Raw genomic sequence first — 22368 nt, 5'->3', positions numbered from 1 at the left:
AATTTCATTTTTTTTTTTTTTTTTTATAAATAAATAAATAAATGCGGACAACATCACATACATTGTTCTGAACCCAAAGTAAGTTGCTGAAGCACTTGTGTTATGGAATTCAGATACAACGAAGGTACCACAAACACCCAGACCCGAGACAATGTAGAAATGTGATTTTTTACATTGACTCGACAGGGGATCGAACCCGGGACCTCAGAGCTAGCGACACCTTGAAACCGGTGCGTGCGCCACTCGACCACGGAGGTCGTCTTTAAAATAACATAAAACATAATTTCTTTTTATAAGTTATAACGTTTGACTTAGCTAGTTCTCAATCATATACCTACGAATTATTATATTAAAGGGCAAATTAGGCTACTAAGTAGCACTTTTTGAAGGTCAGATGGCATTAAATTGGACCGCACCCAGTTTCGCCCACCCTTCACCGCTTCCTAAGTGCTTTTGCTGTGAGAGAAGAAACGGTACAAGAAACTCCCCAGCAGCACGCTCTCATTCCGTTTACAAAATTATTATTATTATACAGAACAATAAAATAAGTGTGTAGGTGCAGTCAAAATCAAAATCAAAATCAAAAAGTTTTTATTTCAAATAGGCCGTATCTCAGGCACTTTTAAAACGTTATATTACTGACTCTAGTTGCACGGTTCCAAAGTGTCATTCTTATGGAGAAGAACCGGCAAGAAACTCCATAAGTTACTCTTTTCAAAATAAAATTTTACAGTAGCATTTTACATTAAAATGAATGTCTGCAAACAAAAATTTGAGGTAGCTGTATGTTCGATTACTAGTTTCTAGGAGCAAACCAAATTTTCAGAATAATAAAATAAGAAGCCACAAGTAACAGTTTCAGAAGGTGCGAAGGCTATACTATATAAAATAGCTGAGTCAAACCTTACCGAGAGAGTACGGAACGCGTGTGTTTTATTACTATGTCAATGTTCTTATTTGTTATTATAACGGTTATAAATCCAAAGACGAAAGTACTAAATTACCAATTTCTAATCAATCCAAGGCCACGCCGACAAATTATGATATAGATAAAAATTCAGATAATGACGATAATTTTATAATCATATTATCATACATTTTTCAGTACAGTTGTTAATTAGTGTAGTGTAAGAGTAATTTAGCAAGATGATTAGAAACATATTTTTATTGTGTTTAGTTTCTATATCCTGTGCTCTTGGAGGTTAGTATTTATATTCAAGCTTGTTATTTTACGTATGCATTGTAACACTATTCTTTTTCTCTCACTTTCTCTCTATTTTGTGTTTCGGAAGACACGTTTAACTGTCACATCTTTAACTACCGTTACGGGTGTCCATTACTCTGTAGCTGTGAAAAAGGAAGGGCACAACATAGAAAAAGGAATTGCACAGTAGACCGCTATCTAGGATAACTCTCGGACACTGTAGGAGCATGCATGCAATCAAAAAGATGTCGGCAAGCTCCAATCAGCCCATTAGAGCTGATGGGAGCGGGATTGTCCGAAAGGGTTACCGCGGCCCCGGTACACAAAGGGCAAAGGAAGGAACATGGATTGGTTTAAGTTAGTAAAAGTCTGACAACCTTCCGCTCAACTCAAAGCGGGAGGAGTCATTAGATCACCAGTTATTTTCACTGATGAAATTGTGTACAGTACAAGTTTACCGCTTGATTTAGATGCTGAACATTTACTTTCCAGTGACATAAACATGGAAAATTATCATCGGACACGCGCTTTACAACTATTTTCAAATAATCTAACTTATTATGTTGGCGTGTCGAACCATCATAGTTATGTAGCAGGAAGTTATTAACACATAGTGATCATATTGTATTAATTCAAATGTGTATTATTATAGATATAATGTCAAATTGAATATTTTAACGATTTTTTTGTCACTGACTTTGAGACTCAACTTTAATTCGATGTTATCATCATCATCATCATTCCCTGCCCATGTCCATTTAAACTTTTCGAGATTTCCACCAACGAATCTAGCACCACGCCGCTAAGCGCAGTATAAAGCGCCCTCTCAGCTCAAAGACGGTAAAAAAATCTGTTGTAAATGTTTCAGAGCAGAAGATAGCAGGGGGTGCACTCACGACCATCAGCCAGTACCCGTTTGCGGCCGCCCTCCTCACCAACAGGGCTGGCGGTGACTACGTGCAGGCGTGCGGCGGTACCATCATCACTCAGTCGGCCATCTTGTCTGCTGCTTCCTGCTTCTACACTGGCACTGTGTAAGGGATACTAAATTTTCTTCCTCTAACCGTACAACTACCTAACATGGTATCTCATCCTAAGCCTTCAACCTCCTTAGTTTTCTGAGGTCACTTTACTAACCGATAAAATGTCCAGTATGCAGGCTTCCTTACGACGTTTTTGTTCGTTATTCTAGCAAGTCATAATTAACATGAGTATAACTTATAGTTAAAATACTTTGTAAATGCGAAATAAAATTGGTGCGAGCTGAGATGCGATCCCGACTGTGAGTTTAAGCTGTCCTTGAATCTTTCAGGAAAGTATACTTAAAGTTCAATGTCCTCTCCTAGATACACGATAGCACAACAACATTCAGTACAATATTAGACAATCATCAGTACACGAACATCACCTACTTGACAATACACGAAGTGGTATTCCCAAGTAGGTCATGAGTGTGTCGTGACTATATCACAAAGAGGCTTCGAGATTACACTGGACTAGTGCTTTATAGATATCTTAACCTAAATATAATTTGCAATGAGTTTAATAAACATACCTACAAATTATTTTCCAGACAAAACTCCGCGGCAGCATGGCGCGCGCGTGTGGGTTCCTCTTACCGCAACTCCCAAGGCACCATCTACATCATCAACCGCTTCACCATCCACGAGGGTTTCTCCCCCACTACTCTGGTCAACGACATCGCAGTACTCCGCACCACCTGGACCATTACTTACAGTGCTAATGTACAGCCAGCCAGGATCGCTGGAGCTGCTTACAATACCGGCAACAATCAAGAAGTTTGGGCTATCGGATGGGGTGCCATATCTGTGAGTAGCTTTAGGAGTAGGAAAATAAGTGTCTTGACTTTGGCGAATCGAGATAGCGGAGAATAAGAATCTTACTTTAATAGCTCATGCTACCCATTGAATACACTGAAGGTAGTTCCATTCTTGCGTTTGACTAGAAATGAGAGATCAAAGAGAGTGCTTATAGCCTTTTGCATTGATTCTGATACAATTTTTTTTCTGCTGGTGATCTTAAGTCAAGCTGAGGCAAGCTTCTTATGTAACACTGTTTATAACTAAGTTTTAATAAAATAATTGATGTACCTTATCAGGCCTAATGTACACTAATGACAGGTTGTAGGAAAACACATTCATAAATCGCATGGGTGAATTTCCCGGACCCAAAAATTGCGTGGCATCGATGAAATCGGTACTAAAAAGCATTGTTATAATGTTCTAACATTTTTTTTTAGGTAGATGACATAAAAATCTATCTGTAGCACTAAATATTTTATTAATATAATTAATAGGTTTTCCAAAAAAAAAAGTTAAACCACATAATCTTTCATCGCCGTGTTTGTCCACGACTCACCTTGATGTATTAAAGTCATCATTGATCAAAAATGTATCGTTATTTATATTAAAACTTAGTTTTATTTGGTTCGTGAATAGTTAGAGTATTGACTCGGAATACATTTATTCAAATATTTACACAATACAACGTATGGTTAATAAAAAACCATTTGTCCCAGAACTACCTTTCATCGCCATGTCCTAAACATATTTGAGAATATTGCATATTCTAACGTTTTGCGTCGCTCCCGTTTTGCGTTAAACGTTGCATATAAGTAACGTCGAAAGGCTAGACAAGGAACGACGTGTGTACGTGCCTGCGTTTTCGAGCTATAATTAAAAGTATTCAATTTTTTTGGTACTGGACATTTTTTCTTTCATCGCCGTGGATAAGTCTAACTTCTATTTCAATAAGTTTTTAATCTCGATTGAGCATTCAATACAATGCCATTTATATTTAGCTTATTTGTAAAGTGTTCATTACTGTGAATTATTACCAGTTTTTTAGTAAATTGAATTATACCCCTTGATTTTCATCGCCGTGCTCTCATTTCCGTGGTTTCCGTGGACAAAATTTGCTATGGCAATGAAAAAAAATACACGGGAATGAAAAAAATATCATCGCCGTGCCTTGTAAAACAGTTTCCTTTCATTGCCGTGGCCACGTGTTTCATTTCCGTGACTTATGTTTGTTGCGCCACTAGACAGGAATGTATCTATTTATAGTTATATTATAAAAATAATATCATGTGTGACTGGATTTTTACACATTATATTCTATTATTATTGCGTATAAATTAATAGTATTTATTTTTGTTTCAATGATTAACTTTATCATTTAAATATTCTTGTACACTATAATAACATTTCATTGCCATGGACGCCTGTTTCATTGCCGTGCATGCATGTTTCATCGCCGTGGCACGGAATTTTCAATCTTGTATATCTCGTTAGTTTTTTAAGCTATCTGCTAGATATTAAGCAAAACTGCATATCTGATCGAAAACTTGAGAAAACACTATTTTTTATTGTTCTAAAGTTGAAGAATAAAAAATCCACGGAAATGAAGATTTTTTTGGACCTGTTGAAATTCACCCGCATAGATTCCTCAAGGAAATTCGTTTGCCAATTCCATTAACATTGCTTCCATAGTTTAACCATTCCACTAATCTATTGCAGAACCAAGTGTCAGCATCAGATCAGCTGCGTCACGTCCAAGTGTGGACGATCTTGCAGCAGACCTGCGTGAACCGTTACGCCCAGACCACCACCACCATCAACGACAACATGATCTGCGCTGGATTCCTGGATGTTGGCCTCAGGGGACAATGCACGGTAATTTCAATGATTGCAAAGTTTTGAGTTTGTAACGATGAGGCTTCCTGGTGATCCTGCCAGGCCAGTGAGATTGTCCAAAAAGGTTACAACGGCCAAGATACACAAAGTGCATAAGAAGGATCATGGGTGGGGAGGTAGTCAGTAGAAGTCTGACACTCCCTGTCCTCAACCCTAATGTTTAAGACGTAGAATTATGCCTAAAATGGCTGCCTTATGATATTGATCTAATTATTAAAATTACTGCGACTGGCATTTTGTAGTTTTCGTCGTCGGCCCCTACATAGTGGGGTAAAGGCTAGGCCAATGATGATTGATGATGTCGGACATAATAAAATTAGAATAATAATAAACGTATGTCACATGTTCATGGTTACAGGGAGATGTCGGCGGACCTCTACTGGACCCCGCTGGTATCGTGGTTGGCGTGTTCTCGCGCACACAAGGCTGTGCCGACGACTGGTACCCAGACGTCAACACCAGAGTCAGCTCCTACACCAACTGGATCGTGAACGCCGCGATCGCTTCTTCATAAATTCAAAGACAATCTCTAGAAGGAGAACCGCCCTTCTAGCCAGGTGATATCTCTACAATCGTTTACGTCAATGGAAAACAGATCAAAGTCACGTGATTTTACGAAAATAAATGTCATCTTCATACATTCAAGCGATTTTAATTTGTTACTTAATGTTAATTATTGTAGAAATATCAATTGGTTAGAGGGACTGGCTCGTGAGCAAGATGATAGTTCAACAACGTATGGAGATGACAGGTCAAAGTCACGATATCTCATTCTCATTCATTTGACGCTATTGACGTTAAGAATATTGTAGACATGCCACTTGGCTATGGGAGCTGTTGTCTTTGTGGGAGCAAGACGGAGCAATATATTACTTATAGTACTGCTACAAGAACTTACATAATTATATTGCTCGGATATTTGCTTCGTTAAAAGCACGCAAGCACTTAACTTTTGAAGATAGTGTGACCTAATAGTGCTACTAATTTAAATATCCCTGTTATTGTAATAAACTGTTAATGAAAAAAATATTACGTGTTTTTCATCAAACCCTTATAAATCTTAATCTTAATATATATACATCTCGTGTCACAATGTTTGTCCTCAATGGACTCCTAAACCACTTAACAGATTATAATAAAATTCGCACACCATGTGCAGTTCGATCCAACTTGAGAGATAGGATAGTTTAAATCTCAAGTAATAGTCGAAATTTCTTCTAACCACGCGGAGGAAGTCGCGGGCAACAGCTAGTATTGATATAAAATTGGTATTTGATTAGAGAATTTGGTACGAATAACACATTTTTACAACCAATTTATTTAAATAATTGAAAATCAGCGATTATACGGGCCACGCTTGTTGAACCATTTTGCTACAGTTTCCAATATTGAATTGCATTTTATATTATTTAATATAAGTGCCCTTCTATCCAAGTGACAACTATACAGTTATTAACGACAATAGAAAATGCTCAAATGGAGATGACAGGTTTGACAGGTCTAAGTCGACAAGATAAAATTTCATTTGGAGCAGATTTTTTAGATTTTATTATAAGTTACTAAATGTCTGTTTTGTGCTTTTATTACTCTTTTACTTTTACGTAGTTTTATATATTTATTTCGTATTTAAAATTGTCTACATTCCAAGATACGAATACAACGTTTTCAGGTTTTCAAGTATTTGCTTTAGATACACAATCTTGGTTTATATTTGCAACAAGTCTTATTTGTCCAGATTATCAGATAAAAGTGTGAACAAATTAAACAATTAGCTGATAAAAACCATCTTTATATTTTTCTTATAAGACGTAAAAAGAAATGTATCTATATTCTCGTCTCAATGCGCCGTGTCATGTCGTCGACAGAAACGTCTAGGAGGAACACATATAGCAAATTAGGACGAGAGATGGCGCTCTATGCACCATACCTACGCTGTTATATAGGATAGACCTCCTATATAACAGCGTAGGTACAAGAAACAGATAAAAATCCAGGAACGTATATTATAGAGACATCATTATTTTAAGTTTAAGCAACCTTTTTCTGCCTAGATGAGCATATCTAGGCCAAATTCCAGTTCCAAGGAAAATCCTGAAGCGTCGAACTCTACCATAAAAAAAACAATATTCAAATGACTACGTAGTTACGACTCGCTCACGTTAACGACATATCGTATCCAGTATCAGTGTTGCAGTTATGTGTCTGTCGCTCCAGCGGGCACACCACTCGTACAAAAGAAAGACACTTCTATTCGTGATCACTCAACTTCTGTTTAATTTGACGTCAACTTTAACTGTCAACAGACTCGGGGACTCGGATATTAAAGGTACGTACCGATTCTCTGATAAGCTCGATTGACGGTTAATGAATCGGAAAAATTAATTCATTTTGCCAGTGTTTTCTGCGATAGCGTTTCAAAACTTTTGAAAATCAAATCAAATTAATTTAATATTTTACGTATATGTGAACGTCATATAACAATGTATTATTAGACATTGTTTTTATGATTTGAATTATGTATAACTTTTTTCTTCACGTATTTTAAGATGTGGCAATGAATTAATTAATCAAATGAAAAATTGTTTACAATATGTTCTGTGTGTGTTCTTCAATTCAACAGTTTTACCATTATCTGATAGTTTTTCATCTAATGTTTGAAATCTAGAGATTTTTTAGTACCTATTTCTAATAATTGAAAGCCATTGTGTTGCTTGCTCAATTTTTTTTTTTTTCATTTTTTTTACTTCCAGTAAATTTAATTAAGTACTTCACATTGTACAAAACATTTCTTATCTCCTGACAAAAAGAATATTCATCATCGGCCTAGCCTTTTCCCAACTATGTTGGGTCGGCTCCCTGTCTAACCGGATTCTGCTAAGTACCAGTGTTTTACAAGGAGCGACTGCCTATCTGACCTCCTCAACCCAGTTACCTGGGCAACACGATACTCCTTGGTTAGACTGGCTAAAAGAATATTGATGTTCAATTTAGGCATCGTAAAGTAAGAGCCTAACAGCGGCGACCTAGTTTGTAGGAAATAGGTCAAATCAATGTTCTAATAAATAGTTACAAATGATGCATTGATCTTTAATGCACATTTTTGAGAGTGCGCGAACAAATATATTTATTTAGGTCAAGCAGTTGCACTTTGTGTCCTGAGGGCCTACCGGTGGTCGTGGTCGACCACTTTCGGAGGTTCGATTCCCACCCAAGAGAAATATTTGGCTAATGAGCACGATCATTTGTTCTGGGTTTGTGTGTAAATTACCTATGTTTATAATTTATGTATTTAGAAATATGCATATAAGTATACAATGTTTATCAGTTGTCTAGTACTCATAATACAAGCTTCGTTTAGTTTGAGACTAGATGGCGTTGTGTGAAAGTTGTATATTATGGTTGTGGAAGCTTGACAGCACAATACTTTGTAAAGCGGCATCTCTTTTCCACACACGCTGTAATAGTACTTTAAGGCATAGCGGTAGGCCCTTAAGGCTACGTATCCACTTAAGTAAAATGTGCTTAGCAAGGGATGTGTTTGTAAAGAACCTTCATTTAGTCAGCACAGCTCTGGTGGAAACGGCTCAGCGGACATCCTCGCATGTGCAAATGTGTCATCGAACGTGTGTACTGTGGGTTTCCGCCCAGAATAAAAGAGTAAAAGCATAACCCTCTTTCTGACTCAGTCGGCTAAAATGCAACGTCTACTTGTTAAAGGCTATTTTCTAGTTGTTTTAGAACTGTGAAGCTTGAATAGTTTTGTAAACGTGATATGTTTTGTCTGGAGATAAGTATTGTTTACATTACAATATTTATTCAGCGTTTAAAAAAAGGGTACAAGGTGAATGTTGATTCTATGAAGTATCTGTAACCTTCACACACAGTATTGGGATGTCTGGGTCTATCACCATTTCTAAACGTAATGGCGTAGCAGTTGCAACTGCAATAATGTTTTAAGAAAGTAATAATATGTATTTGACTAAACCTAATGGATTCTGATTCATCTGAGTCCTTACGATGGATTTCCAAAAGAGATTACCTAAATACTTATTTTTAATTTCATCACATCGTTAAAAAGTATGCAAAACGTGTTTCAGAATTCCATACGAATGGTTCATGCACGCAGCAACAAAAATTATGGCTATCAGGATTATCACGGCTAATATATCTATATCTATACCTATATATAAAGCTGAAGAGTTTGTTTTCTTGTTTGAACGCGCAAATCTCAGGAACTACTGTTCAAATTGACACTAATAGGAGCGAAGATACAATGGAATGTGGAAAAATCATTGAAAATTATTCATCTTCGAGGGCTTCCGTTCAAAAATTCCTAACTTATACCTTCAAACCACGCGGACGAAGTCGCGGGTAACAGCTAGTCTACTGATATACAACCTGGTTACAGGCTCTTAGATTCACCGTTCTAGGGAGCGGGGGTCCATGAGGATTCCCCCGAGGAAAAAAATAATTTCATTTCAACCATCACTTATTTAGTTTGTAATCAAATATCAAAATAGTTATCTGTAAGATAATAGTTGGCCAACATTCGCTTTTATTACTTTTTTATATCTCATGATAAAAGATAAGCGATTTAAAAGCATACTATACATATTATACACTTTATGTAAAATATGTAAATAATACATTGCTATAACGACTTGCTGAAGGCGTTTATAATGAAAATGGAGCGTAAAATTGACAACACTGACTCTATAATGGTCCCTCTAGATAAGGAACATTGCTCCAATCTTCAGCGTCAATAGAAAACACTCGTATGGAAATCACATTTCACGTGACTTTGACCTGTATCTATATATTCGAGGAACGCAGCAACGCTACCTTAAAGATCTAAAGAAAACGCTTATATTCATGGAAATCACATTTCGTTTTGTATATCAGGTGACTTTGACCCTGTACCCATACACATATGCGAGCGCTAACGCAGCAACGCTACCTTAAGGATTGTGGAACACTTAGTTAACGCTTAGGTCTCTACCCATTACCATTGGGCAAATCCTTTCTACTACTTCTGAAGCGGCGTTGTAAAAGAGAGATACTGCTCTGACAACGCCATGCAATGCAGCTTCTTCGTCTTTCTTTCATAAATGCTGTATGGTGTGGGTGTTCGACAACTGTATGGTATGGTTTATGGGTGTTGATAGATAACGGGACGAATAGCCTTACAGTATATATAGGTCACCATTAAATACGTTTGTTCTGAGTCTGGGTGACTTTGTGCATTTGATTTGAATGTTTGTGAAACTAAAAACTAAAAAATTGAATTAGAAAGTAAAAAAAAAACGAATTTGTGTGTGGTTTTGTAGTTCCCTACGGAGTACGGAACCCTAAAAAGGACACTCAATTACGAACGAATCCAACTGCGCGTGTTCAAGTAGTTTTGTAAACGACTGTGACGACTCGACTCAATTAGCCTAATGAGAAGATGAATTTGACTCAGCCTGGTTAAATGAAGTTCTGCAAAAGTACAACTAGTGAACAAAATATATTTGTAGGTACTAGCTAACAAAATTTGAGCGAAATAGAGCAGTTACCAGGTACAGGAGGTTAATCAAGAGTCTGTTTACATACTCTGGGTTTTAAAAGAAACATATGTACCTACTAATTATCAGTGACTATTACACTAATTCCGAACTAGAAGTCGACATTAAAATTAAGAAATCTGGGGCGCTGCCGAATTTTGTTGCGGATTTTACCAGGTTGCCCCAATTGTGTTAGGACGGGGATAATTACAACCATCGCTGTTATTGTATAAATGAATATAAAATATACTTTGCAAAGATACATAAATTATGTTTTATTTTGTCCTCGCATACTTTGTAGCCATTTTCATAGCCCATTAACTTATTTACTATCTATTTAGTTCATTAAGTCAAGGTACAGTAACCACATCACGAACATATCACATTTCTAAGCTAATATTAATTTTAAAATTAAAAGAAAGTCGTATCAATGCATTTCAGCCAAAAGAAGAATCGAACTCCGACCATTGACACTTCCGTGCTTCTTAAACGATGTCGCCCGCATATCCGCACCGATGATCAATGAGCTCACTCTCTACTACCTCCACAAGCCAAATGGGGAAGTGATGAAGCTCAACTTAGGCAAGCCAAGCCTGGCCCGTAAAGAGGGCTTGGGAGAAATATCCAAAATCGTCACGAAGTTCGTGAAAAACGTCAGGCCTATAGTCAAACAGACAAACGACTACGATGTTTTCAGTTTGAGAAAAAGTGTTCCGAACACATTTGACACCAAAGTGGAGAGTATGGATCCTAATGAGTTCATCTTGGGTCCCCTGGGGGTTGAAGACCACGGGAACTGGGTGTTAAGTGCGTATACCAAGGACCTCGACGACGATTGGGTGGAGCTGTTCCAAGTCATATCAGTTGTAATCACAGGTGCGTTTTATTAGATCAGTGGTTAATTAAGTGTGTTGGAGTTTATGACTCGAGTGTGTTGGATGAAAGAATTGAATGAGACGTTTGATTTTTGTGATAGTGGAGCGTTATTTTTTACTGTTCCCTGCAAATTTCTCGATGGTTCTGTAGACGTTTTTAGGGTCACGTCAAAAAATGATAGCCCAGGAATGTAGTCAAGGCCAGTACGCAGGCTAACTGCATAGATCTATTAAAATGAATTGTGAGAAGGATGTATGGCAGCGTCTCTACCCACACGCTTTATAAATCTCTTAAAGCCGATGGTTAATGGTTCCGATCCTGATTTTTTACTTAGTTACTATTAATACTTTAAAATTCTCTAAATGAACAACTAGCAACTAGCAAATGGAAGTTGTGCTTTTAAGTGCCAAATCACCAACCCCTAGATGTCAATTAAGAATACCTGGTATTTAAATGGGCATACTCTTCTATTGCTAACTAACCCCACTTAATTTTATCGAAAATGAAGCCTATTCTTTCACTCATACAAGCTATAATAGCTTACCTCTTACCGAGCAAAACGCATTTATTTTCCAGAATACTTACCAGCCAACCCGACGAAACCCACCCTACATCCAGGAGACACATTCCACCTCAGCTTCGCGTTCCCAGTCAACGGCCTTCAGAGTTGTGAACTAGTCGCCCCAAGGTCAACCTTCGACAGATTTTTTGACAGGAATCTTATAGAAACTGACACTTGTGGCTATGTAGTGCCAAATATCACGAAAAACGATAAAGGCTTATGGAAAATCATTGGTGTAGGTAATATTGTGTACGAAACTGAAGTTTATTTAAATGTTAATAAAGATTGATAAGACTGTTCACATATATTTTTTATCAATTAAGCTTATTTATGAAAAAACTTTTCGTTTCAAATCTGGCACTTTTAAAACATAACAGTGATGACGTTAAGTGCATGTTATTCCTCTGGAAAAAAACCGTCAAGAAACTCAATAATTTATATTAAAAAAGTAGATGCTCTGAAAATGCAACAAAATGTGGTTCAAATTAAGTACTACTAAATAATTCAGTAGAGAATGCTTTATAAAACTATATTTACAACTTAAAACAATTAAACTCCTTAACATAACAATCACAACTTATACTAGTCAGGGGGGTCTACCACCATGTCTTCTATGTATTTTTCTCAAGTCAGAAAAATACATAATTATAAGACACCGCTTAACGCCATATTTGACTTTAAAAAAATCTAATTAGTCCGTCAAGTATATTCTTAAATATTATTGTATACTCTTAAATCAATAAAAAAATTAACAATGCATTTTAGTTTGAGAAAGATATGGAATATTATGGAAGTAGGCGCCATAAACGTCATTTGTCGGTAAAAAGTATACTGACAAGTGACGTCACACGAGATTTCATTTACTAGGGCATCTTAAGTTGGAGAAGTCTAGGTTAAGCCACACCAAGGAGTGGCCTAGGAATACAACTGGCTAAATAAAACTGGCTAGCATAGAAGTACTGTTCCGCAAAGCTACTGATGGAAGACTACAACAAGCTGATTGCAAACCTTCACTAGGTGGACAGCGTTCTCTTGAAAACGGAGAAATATCATCTTCATCTTTTGTTTACGCCAAAAAAGACCAAATACGTATCCTTTATTGTTTGGAAATTTACCTGACGGACGAATTCGATTTTTGTTAGTCAAATACCCAACTGCAATATTACTAAAAGACGTTTTGGTAGACCCATAGTTGTTTTCGTCAAATGTGTTCCAACACATTTGAATTAATTTAAACGTGTTTCGTCACACACGTAGTCCAATCTGTGACCTGAACTTTAGCGCATTTTTGAGGTTTTTTTTTCTTTTCATGTACCGTAAAACGGGGTGAATAGAGGGTTTTTTGGGGTGGATAGAAACAGAGTTTTTATTAAAATTTGGACGTTTAACTAGACAAAACATAAAGATTATACGCAAACTCACAAGTATTTCATTAAGTAACTGTGTCTAAGCATTTTAATGTAAGAAAATATTCATGTAACCTCCTAAAAAACACTATTCTCTATTCACCCCTTGAAACTCTATTCACCCCGTTTTACCGTTATTTTTTTATTCATCCTTTATTTTCTGTCAAAGTTACATATCTTTTGTGTAGGGCTGCGAGAATATCAAAAGCTCCATAGGTAGAACTGTTGTCATTGAGAGAGGAAGATGACAGTATCCGCAATGTAGAGTGCTGTCTCACTTACACGAAGACACAGTCCTGATTTAAGAGCAAGGATTGATGTCAATATAATTTACTCACTCATAAATTTTTATCATAGTCAGTTTCAGAATGTCCACAATGAACATAATGAGATTAGTTTGCCTTTTAACCAACAAGATCAAGTGTCCGTGTAAAATAATGAATTATACTGTATTATGATACTGATAAGAACGTCGTTATTAGTTGAAGCGACATTTTTAGTTTAACATAGTTACTTATCGTAAGTTGGTCATAAATATAAAAATTAAAACCAGTAATTGCAGTCACGTCCATCCTTCGCGAACATAAAATAAACATTTTAATATCGACGAGGACATGTAGGTACATATGTTATGAAGTCTTCATGAAGGCAGTATATTTTATAATGTAATTACATACAATGTAAATTAATGAGATAGTTATTTATAATTTAGGTAGTTTTGGCTCAGTGTTGTTTTAGGAGTCAATCTTCGTGTTTCGTTTGACAACCAGTCTGACTAAGTGGTATAGTGTTGTCCAGGTGCCCGGGTTGAGAGTTGAGGACGTAAGGTAGGCAGCCGCTCCTTGTAAAATACTGGTACTTATCTGCATCCGGTTAGACTGGAATAAGACCTCTTGGATTCCAAATATTGGATGAAATCGCTGATCCACAGTGAGATAGCATCATCAGTGGTCACAACATTCCGTGTATGGGAAGAGGTCTGTTTCTGCCGTCCAAAACATAGCGGGACGGCTAGGATTTCGATGATGTTGTTGTACCCTGGTGTCAGTCTACTCGCTACCGCTGGCGCTGTTATTATCACTGGCGCTGCTGTGTCGGGGCGTCTTCTCTTGCGCGTCGCTCCCATCAGAGTCGGAGTCCTTGAGCGCCTTTGCGCGGTCCAGGCGCCGAGCTCGACGTGTCTCCACATCAGAACCCTCGGATTCTGACGAGTAGATCGCTGCGCCGGCTGATGCTGGGGAGTGAAAATAGGGGCTGTGAACGTCTAGGAAAGAGAACTATTATTAATGATATTACTAATCCATCGGTTTAGGTGCTTAATAAAGTGTAGATATTTTTTATTTGGTATATTTGATCGGGATTTAGCGGTAGAAGTTTTCAAACGAAAAGACACGCTAGAAATGATTGGTTAATCTTTTTAAGTACCTAAACTTTTAAATTAGAAATCAACATTACATCACAATAACATGTTGCATGATTCGATATAACTACAACAAAATTATTGCGTATCAAAAATGAAATATTTAGAGAAGACAGACCAGCGATCCGTCATATACGAAAAGATTAAATTGAACGACGATTTTTAACCCTAAGTGGGAAATTCGACTTTCATAAAGCCTGGTCCCCAGCCGTGTTACCTTTCTGCCCCTGCTTGTACTTGTTCTTGATGGCGGCGAGCGACACGCCGCCCTCGTCGTCGGAGTCGTCCCGGGCGGCGCGCGCGCCCGCCCCGCGCCGCTTGCTGCGCACCGACACGCGCGACCGCATCGCCGCGCGGAGCTCCATCTCCTCTTTCTGTTGCACAACAGAATAACCTCATCATCAAACATAATATTATTATTTAGTAGATTGTTGTTAATATACATAAGAATTACTGTAGTGTACACAGAAGCTGTTGGTAACCTTAATAAATAAAATAAAACTCAGTAAACATTAGTTCTCAGTGCGCGGTGTTCCGCGTTTGCCAGGTTAAAATGCAGTCTTGACCGTGAAATAAACGACCAAATTAAAAAAAAATACTCAAAGCACCGGATTTTGTGACGCAAATTGGGGGGATGTTTATGTACAACAGTGATCCGTGATAGACCGTGTTGTTTAGTGATTAAAATGATGAGAAATGTAAGCACACGGTTCCGTTTCTATGTTTTATTGAATAAAACCCACTTAAAGGGAAAAATTACTTTTACTTATGACACTTTATTTCAAGTCGTTTTCGATATAAACAATCTTTTTTACCCTGAAATTATCCACATTCAGACTAAACGTAATGCATCTTTCAATAAAAAAAAGCAGGGTTCATATTTGTAATAAATCCAAGCATTTTTAAACCACATTAAGTATAAGAGCCGAACGAAAACCAGCAAACCCACCTTAAGCTGATACTTCCTATCAGCATCGGGATCAGCGCCGACTTGCGACAGTATCTTGATAGCTGAGGTCTTGGTAGAGCGGTCGGCGAGCGAGAGCGTCATCTTCCTGTGAGTGAAGGACTCTGTCGAGTGCGGCCTGAAGGACAGCTTGGTGCGGAACACTGCCTGGCCCTGCAGACCTGTGCCTTGACGTACGAACAGGTGGTTGTGGTCGCCCTGGGGAACAGGAAAACATTTTATTTTGTGTTTTATGAGTGAAGAACATATTTTTTGATTAGTCTTCATGACTTTTCGTTTTATTTGGCAACGATCAGTTTGTTATTTTATTTCCGTCTTAGCCTGTGTAAGTGTGTGCATAGCTGTAAAACGTGAACAAACTTAAACAAAATCAAATGTTTTAAGTGACACATTTAATCAAATGAAAAGTACAGAATGTGATTCAGGGTGCAGGAAATGTATTCCCAACTCATGCTCGGCGCGCAGAAGTAGACTTCAACATAATAACAATAATAAAACTACTCCCGCAGAAAGGAATTTAATCCTAGTGTAGCGGGGAGTTTCACAAACATACAAATCACGTGCATAAACACATCCAGACTCAGAACAACCATTCGTGGATCACACCAATGCTTGTCCTACTCGGGGTTCAAACCCGCTTCACGACGCGCACAGTGGGTTTATTGTGATGACCTCAACCTCTTGGCTATCCATGAAATGTATCAATTATATATAAATAATAGTGCTACAACATAATTGCACTCACGTGTAACGGTTGTTTGTAGACATCGAATATTTCTGATCCCAAGTGTAGTGACATGCTCCCGTCGGACCACTTCACCATGCGCGCGTTCGACTCCTTGACGGCGTTGCCTTCTTTGTCGAAGACTGTGCGCCAGCGCATCGTATTCTCCACTTTCAATTTTAACCTGGAAGTAAATAAATTGTGTATAAAATTTATGTATAGCTTCTGTATAGAGGTTGTTGGAATATTGGTAACATCTCTTGAAGGCGTTAAAAAAGTATATTTGTATTTTTTTATTATTATATAAAGTAAATAATGTATGATATGATAACATGATTTCTTAAATAAATTAATAAAAAATGCAACAATTTATTTTGAAACTGAGGTTTTAATGTAATAATTATTTTGTGTGTCTCTAAGGCTGTGGTTTTTAATGCTGTTTTAACACACATGCCTCAAAACTTGTACTGAAATGATTAATTATACACACACATGACAAAGATGAACATGACAAATATGGAACTAACAGCCGGTTTCTGAAAGGCTGATAAACACAGAAAAACTGGGCCACAACTTTCAAACCCAGTATTATGTTATATCAACTTATATCATCATACAATACTACAGGAGTCATAAATACGAACTTCCAACAGTCTACAGGTCTCACCTAGCGCGACCTTCTTCGTCCAAGGTCTCTTCCTCATCGATCTCATCCTCATAGGTACTGGGGTCGTACGGCCGCGTCTCTACTGATAAGAAGTTAGGCAGCTTCACAAAGTGCAGTTCCTTGCCAAGCTCCGTCCATATCTTGGGCATGTCCACATCGATACGGGTCTCTGGGATCTCCACTTCTTCCTCTTCTTCCGGTTTCTCTCGTGGCTCTTGCTAAAAAGGTATTTAGAATGGAATTTAGTTGACGTGAAATTAAAATGACAAGATCTAGGTGAGACCGATTCCCATTAATTTTTTTGCAATATTTAGAATGTTTTTTTTCTTACCTTTTTTTGGGATTAGTTTAGATGGTACCCAGTGTGTTAAAAAAAATTGTTTTTTTTTTCTTTAAGATATTTCTGCAGAAGTCGATAGGCACTATTTTTGGCAATTTTTGTGTAAAATAGCTTAAGATAAAATTTGATTACAGATATCGCAGCAAAAGTCCTCAATGGACACTAAGACTGTTCCAACAGTTTTTATCTGCGCCATCGTCTTGGTCACTTACATCTGAAGCTCCACCTAATAACTTTAGCTGTAATTTTTGTGCTCTAGTACCCCAATCCACCTTACCTCTTCCCCGCTATGCCTGGCCTCGTCTCCCGACCGGCGTGCTTCCTGACTGCGGGAGCGAGAACGAGAGCGCGAACGAGAGCGGGAGCGGGAGCGAGACCGCTCCGAGCCCTTGTCCGCGCCCCCCTCGTCTTCTGTACTGATGTCTGACGCGTCACCGAATAGCGCGTCGGCTGTCACTGTTTAGGTAAAAATATTTGGTTCAGAATTAAGGTCATTTTCAAATATACGTATATAGGACAGAAATAGTGACACACATGTGAACATTTTGTTGTATATGTCTATAACGAAAGTAATAAGTGAAGGACAATCAAACATCTCCTTCTGTATATAGTTACACTTGTATGTCATTTAATGAATAGTCCTGAGATCTTATCATTTATATATAAGGATTTTGATTCAATCTTTGTGCCATGGCGAAAACTTACACCGAGAAATTTTCCCATTTTAAAATAAGCATGGTTTCCCTTTGAAAGTGAAATGCGCTTCTATAGTTTTTCTTTAACAGTCCATGGATCAAGCAATGATTCCTTATCTCGGGTTAATGCAAGTCATTATATATTCTGACTTTAAAAACATTAATTATTCATATCTTACCACCATCATCTTTCTTCTCCTCATCGTCATCAGAATCCACAATCTTCTTGGACTTCTTCTTGGGCTTATCACTGGTCTCCGAGCCGCTGTCGGAGCCTGCCTTCTTGCGCTTAGGCGCATCTTTCGCAGCTCCATCACTCTCAGAGTCCGATAAAACAGCGCGCTTCTTTTTGTCACCTAGAAATGAAGGTTATAAAAAATTACTTTGAGTATCAAACTGATTTACTATAGTATAGTTAAGCCTGTTGGTGTTTTTTTAATATTCTGTACCTAGAAGTAAAGAAGTTTTTTTAACCTATGAATTCTCAATTTTCCCTTCAAAATTTTTAAACTAAATGTTCATAATCTGCAGATTCAGTATTTATAATATGAATGGTCTTAAACCATTTCTGTGTATTCAAGTTTAAAGTGTTCACATATAGCATCGCACACATGAGAAGTTTCAAATATTAGAAAAATATTTTACTCAGATGTAGCGGTTTCTTAGGTTTACGCGAATGTTAGACATTGAAATGAAACTACTTTTACGGATTTTATCGCGGTTTAATTTTAGATTTTAGTTCCCGACGTTGCGAAACCTTTGCGGGTATCATGGTCACGGGCAGACTGAGATGGCGTTCGTCTTGACAGAAGATGTTGCTCGTTCTACCTTCATATTTTAATTAATTATTTGTGGTCCGACCTACGCAGTATGAGCTCACTGAAACGTCGGGAACTAAAATCTAAAATTAAACCGCGATAAAATCCGTAAAAGTAGTTTCATTTCAATTACTCAGATGTACTTACCAATTTCAGCTTCTGAGCTCTTTGATCGAGATCTAGAACGACTTTTGGACTTAGACTTTGATTTGCTGCGAGACTGTCTTGAACCAGACCTGAAATTATTCACGTACATTTTTTTTTTAATTAGCGCATTAATTGTTTATTTATTCTTTTTATTGACTTCTCGATAACATACCTTGAGCGGCTTTTTGACTTGTCCTTTGCTTGTTCATCGTCTATCATGAGATTTGGAGAGTTTGACCTGCTGTCTTGATCAGTAGGTCTTGCTACTGGGCTTTTAGACCTCGACGATGCACTTCCCGACCTCGATCTTGACTTCCGACTTTTTGGACTTGCACTCGCTGACTTTGATCTTGACCTACTTTTAGCCCCTCCTGACTTTGGACTAGCCGAACGAGATTTAGGACTTTGAGATCTGGATTTTGGGCTCTGCGACCTGGACTTAGGGGATTGAGATCCAGATTTTGGACTTTGAGACCTAGATTTTGGGCTGCGAGGGCCAGATTTTGGACTTGCTGAACGGCTCTTAGGTGTACCAGATCGAGACCTAGCACTACCTGATCCTGAGCGAGACCTCCTAGATCCACTTCTGGACCTAGACACTCTTTGTTTAGGACTACCTGAGGCATTGGACTTAGGACTTGATGATCCAGACTTGTTGCTATGAGCAGAACCAGAGCGCGACCTGTTTGAGTGAGCTGGTGAGTTAGACTTGCTTCGGGATGCATTGGAAGCATTGGATGATCTTCTAGAGCGAGCAGATCTGTTGGACTTTGGTGATTCACTTCCGGACTTTCCTGGACTGCGAGATACTGATCTGAAAAAGGGATTATAAATGTTAAAGCAAAAGTTTACATCAGACTAGCATATCCTGTGATGTTCTATCTATTGGGCTGATTTGGGAGTTTAAAGTATTGCAAAACATATAATATGCTGCCTACCAAATGCTTAAAAAGAAAAGATTTAGAATGGTGTGTGTCATACTCATTGTAATCTAACTGAAGGAGGCATCTAAATCAATATCCAACCTTTTAATTAAATAACAACCTAACAGCGATAATTACGGAAATTATAAGTACTTTTATTTGCCACAACTTAGTTGCAGAAAAGTACAACTCTCATTTTGTGTACAGTCACTTGTTTTAGGCTTGTTAAAAGTGTTACCTGGATTGACTGCCCTCTTTTCCCGACGGGGCAGGACTAGGGCTCTTACTGCGGCTCGCACTTGAGCCACTATCAGAGTCAGAGCCAGAATCTGTATCTGAAACGGGAAAATACAATTCATGTTTACATTCATAATTTTGTTTACATTTCACTAGATGAAGAACTATTTGAATACATATCGCGGTTAATAGTCTTTAGTTGTAATGTTTTTAGTCTGTGCGATAGAAAATACACAAACAATGAAATAAAGCAAATGTTTGTAAATTTACTGAATCGCTATGGCACTTTTGACACATTTTTAAACATACCATTTAATGATTTCTTCGCTGTGGGTGCCATTATTTATGCTTTTTATTGCATACACACGCAAATCTCACTATCTGATCATGAACGATGATAAAACTTTTTGTAATTTTTCGACAAAACTGAAAATCGTAATACACGAATAGGTTATGATGCCAACGGCAGAACAGAAACGTCAACGTCAAACAACAATAATAGTGTTGTTGCCGAGGATACTAAAAAAATGTTGATGAGCTTAGTCGATTAAGCTTTAAATAGTAACTATCGTAACAAAAATATTTAAATTATAGATTTAACATCAGTGTTTTTTTATGATTTTTGTAATGAAATTTACATCTTCAATGAAAACCCAGAAGCTTAAGAAAAAGTACTCTCTACACCATCATTACTGATGCGAAACATAGGTGTCTTAGCCGTTAAGTCATACAATCTGAACCAACGGTCCTAATTGTTCCGATGAATTTAGACATTAGATTAGACATCTTTAACATCCTTTACAGTAGTTGCAATGACTGGCATGTGTTGCGGCCTAAGTACCTTTAAAAAAATCCTTTACAGAAAGATATTAATTTAAACGTAAGCAAAAAATATTATTGTGTATCCATAAGAAGCTACTTCGAAAAGAAGACAGTCAATTTGGGCTTGTAGTCTCACATTAAACACCCAATAAACGATAGATGTACCTAACTAAGCAACAAATAAATACTCTTTTTTAATTCAGTTGAAAAATAAACTTTACAAGTATAGTTTCAATCAAATATTTTAGGCATATTGTCATTTTTAGCAGGCCACTGTGATTCCATTTAATAAAGCGGCATGTAGCCTCATTTGCGGTTTACAACACCCCTGAGAGTGATGGGGTGGTGCCATGATCTATTTATAGCAGACATTTCGTATATCTGTATGATGCTTTGTTATTAGGTGTATCGTTCATTTATATTTCATTTAATTTGAATTGGAGGAGATGTAATTTCGGATACGGTCGTTAGAGGTTTTCCATATGTATGTATAAAACATCAAATAGGTATTTCATAAATAAAAAAAGATAACAAAAAGGTAAAGTGCGATAATTTTATTGGCGTGCTTGATTTTGATGTTCATACTAATATACATAATATTGTGAAGCAATTTGAGACCATGCGTTATCCGATGTTTGTATGAAGAACAAGCAGATAAAAAAAAATCAATTCAATAAAAAAAAGTCTAGCCGTTGAGTCGTGCGTCCTTACTGCCAGATACTTAGCTGACTTTATCTAGTGTTGGAAGTAAAATGATAGTTTTTCAGGTCAAAATTTTCTTGCAAGAGAGACCTAGCATGGAAGCGTAGGAATTAGCTCTTAAAAACAAAATCTTCCTCTTACATAACTTTAATATTTAGCGCAAAGTTACTGTTTAATTCGAATAGAAGCGAGGCGACATTTTAGATTTTTAAATAAAGCGATTCTGAAGTAGATTCTAGCTCTTAAATGGCTCTAAAATGAAAAAACGAACTCTGGAACATTCCATTAATAATAATAATATTTCGCTATTGCAATGAGATTCAAACGCTCAATGCAGTCATAAATTTAAAACTGACCAATGATCTAATTTGACCGTGATAACGACTTACATTCACTAAAACACTGATTTGTCTTATTGCAGGACACAAACATTTATTAGGTATTAATCACATTTTACATTTTATTCCTTAACTTTAAACTGTAAGCAGTACTGCGGATACTTATGTTTACTTATTATATAAAGATTCAAGGAAATAGCTTAACATCAATTCATCAGACATCCAATAAATAAAGTTTACCAAAGTAATAATAATAACTCG

At 37.2% G+C, this 22368-nt stretch overlaps 3 protein-coding genes across 3 annotated transcripts; 2 read left to right on the top strand and 1 right to left on the bottom strand.

Moving 5' to 3' along the window:
- The first annotated feature begins 1094 nt into the window (after nucleotides 1-1094).
- LOC113499367 (trypsin, alkaline A-like) lies at nucleotides 1095-5949 on the top strand. The gene is made up of 5 exons (XM_026879821.1): nucleotides 1095-1201; nucleotides 2073-2238; nucleotides 2778-3033; nucleotides 4744-4899; nucleotides 5279-5949. Exons 1-5 carry the CDS (start codon nucleotides 1147-1149, stop codon nucleotides 5432-5434), a joined length of 789 nt encoding a protein of 262 aa, XP_026735622.1. The 5' UTR covers nucleotides 1095-1146; the 3' UTR covers nucleotides 5435-5949.
- Nucleotides 5950-6987: 1038 nt separating this feature from the next.
- Nucleotides 6988-12202, top strand: LOC113499260. Its single transcript, XM_026879666.1, has 3 exons — nucleotides 6988-7246; nucleotides 10905-11339; nucleotides 11916-12202. Exons 1-3 carry the CDS (start codon nucleotides 7117-7119, stop codon nucleotides 12188-12190), a joined length of 840 nt encoding a protein of 279 aa, XP_026735467.1. The 5' UTR covers nucleotides 6988-7116; the 3' UTR covers nucleotides 12191-12202.
- Nucleotides 12203-14023: 1821 nt separating this feature from the next.
- On the bottom strand, nucleotides 14024-20715 carry LOC113499259 (another transcription unit protein). The gene is made up of 11 exons (XM_026879665.1): nucleotides 20555-20715; nucleotides 20247-20343; nucleotides 19258-19899; nucleotides 19086-19174; nucleotides 18300-18476; nucleotides 17703-17881; nucleotides 17086-17303; nucleotides 16440-16602; nucleotides 15677-15892; nucleotides 14945-15101; nucleotides 14024-14541 (listed from the first exon to the last, which is right to left on the bottom strand). The coding sequence occupies exons 1-11, from the start codon at nucleotides 20583-20585 to the stop codon at nucleotides 14357-14359; spliced, it is 2154 nt and encodes a 717-aa protein (XP_026735466.1). The 5' UTR covers nucleotides 20586-20715; the 3' UTR covers nucleotides 14024-14356.
- Nucleotides 20716-22368: the final 1653 nt, after the last annotated feature.

Source organism: Trichoplusia ni, chromosome 12 (assembly GCF_003590095.1).
Source record: "Trichoplusia ni isolate ovarian cell line Hi5 chromosome 12, tn1, whole genome shotgun sequence".
NCBI lineage: Eukaryota > Metazoa > Arthropoda > Insecta > Lepidoptera > Noctuidae > Trichoplusia > Trichoplusia ni.
Note: the sequence above shows the minus strand (reverse complement) of the source record. Positions and strands in the feature narration are given on the sequence as shown.

Excerpts from the sequence above, each read along its gene's own strand:
- LOC113499367 (XM_026879821.1), top strand. The coding sequence starts at position 1,147 with ATGATTAGAAACATATTTTTATTGTGTTTAGTTTCTATATCCTGTGCT. Across the intron at positions 1,202-2,072 it reads TATATCCTGTGCTCTTGGAG|AGCAGAAGATAGCAGGGGGT; the intron begins GTTAGTATTTAT and ends TAAATGTTTCAG. Across the intron at positions 3,034-4,743 it reads TCGGATGGGGTGCCATATCT|AACCAAGTGTCAGCATCAGA; the intron begins GTGAGTAGCTTT and ends AATCTATTGCAG.
- LOC113499260 (XM_026879666.1), top strand. The coding sequence starts at position 7,117 with ATGTGTCTGTCGCTCCAGCGGGCACACCACTCGTACAAAAGAAAGACA. Across the intron at positions 7,247-10,904 it reads CGGGGACTCGGATATTAAAG|CCAAAAGAAGAATCGAACTC; the intron begins GTACGTACCGAT and ends AATGCATTTCAG. Across the intron at positions 11,340-11,915 it reads CATATCAGTTGTAATCACAG|AATACTTACCAGCCAACCCG; the intron begins GTGCGTTTTATT and ends TTTATTTTCCAG.
- LOC113499259 (XM_026879665.1), bottom strand. The coding sequence starts at position 20,585 with ATGGCACCCACAGCGAAGAAATCATTAAATG. Across the intron at positions 17,304-17,702 it reads CCAGGCATAGCGGGGAAGAG|CAAGAGCCACGAGAGAAACC; the intron begins GTAAGGTGGATT and ends ATACCTTTTTAG. Across the intron at positions 15,102-15,676 it reads ATAGGAAGTATCAGCTTAAG|AAAGAGGAGATGGAGCTCCG; the intron begins GTGGGTTTGCTG and ends GTTGTGCAACAG.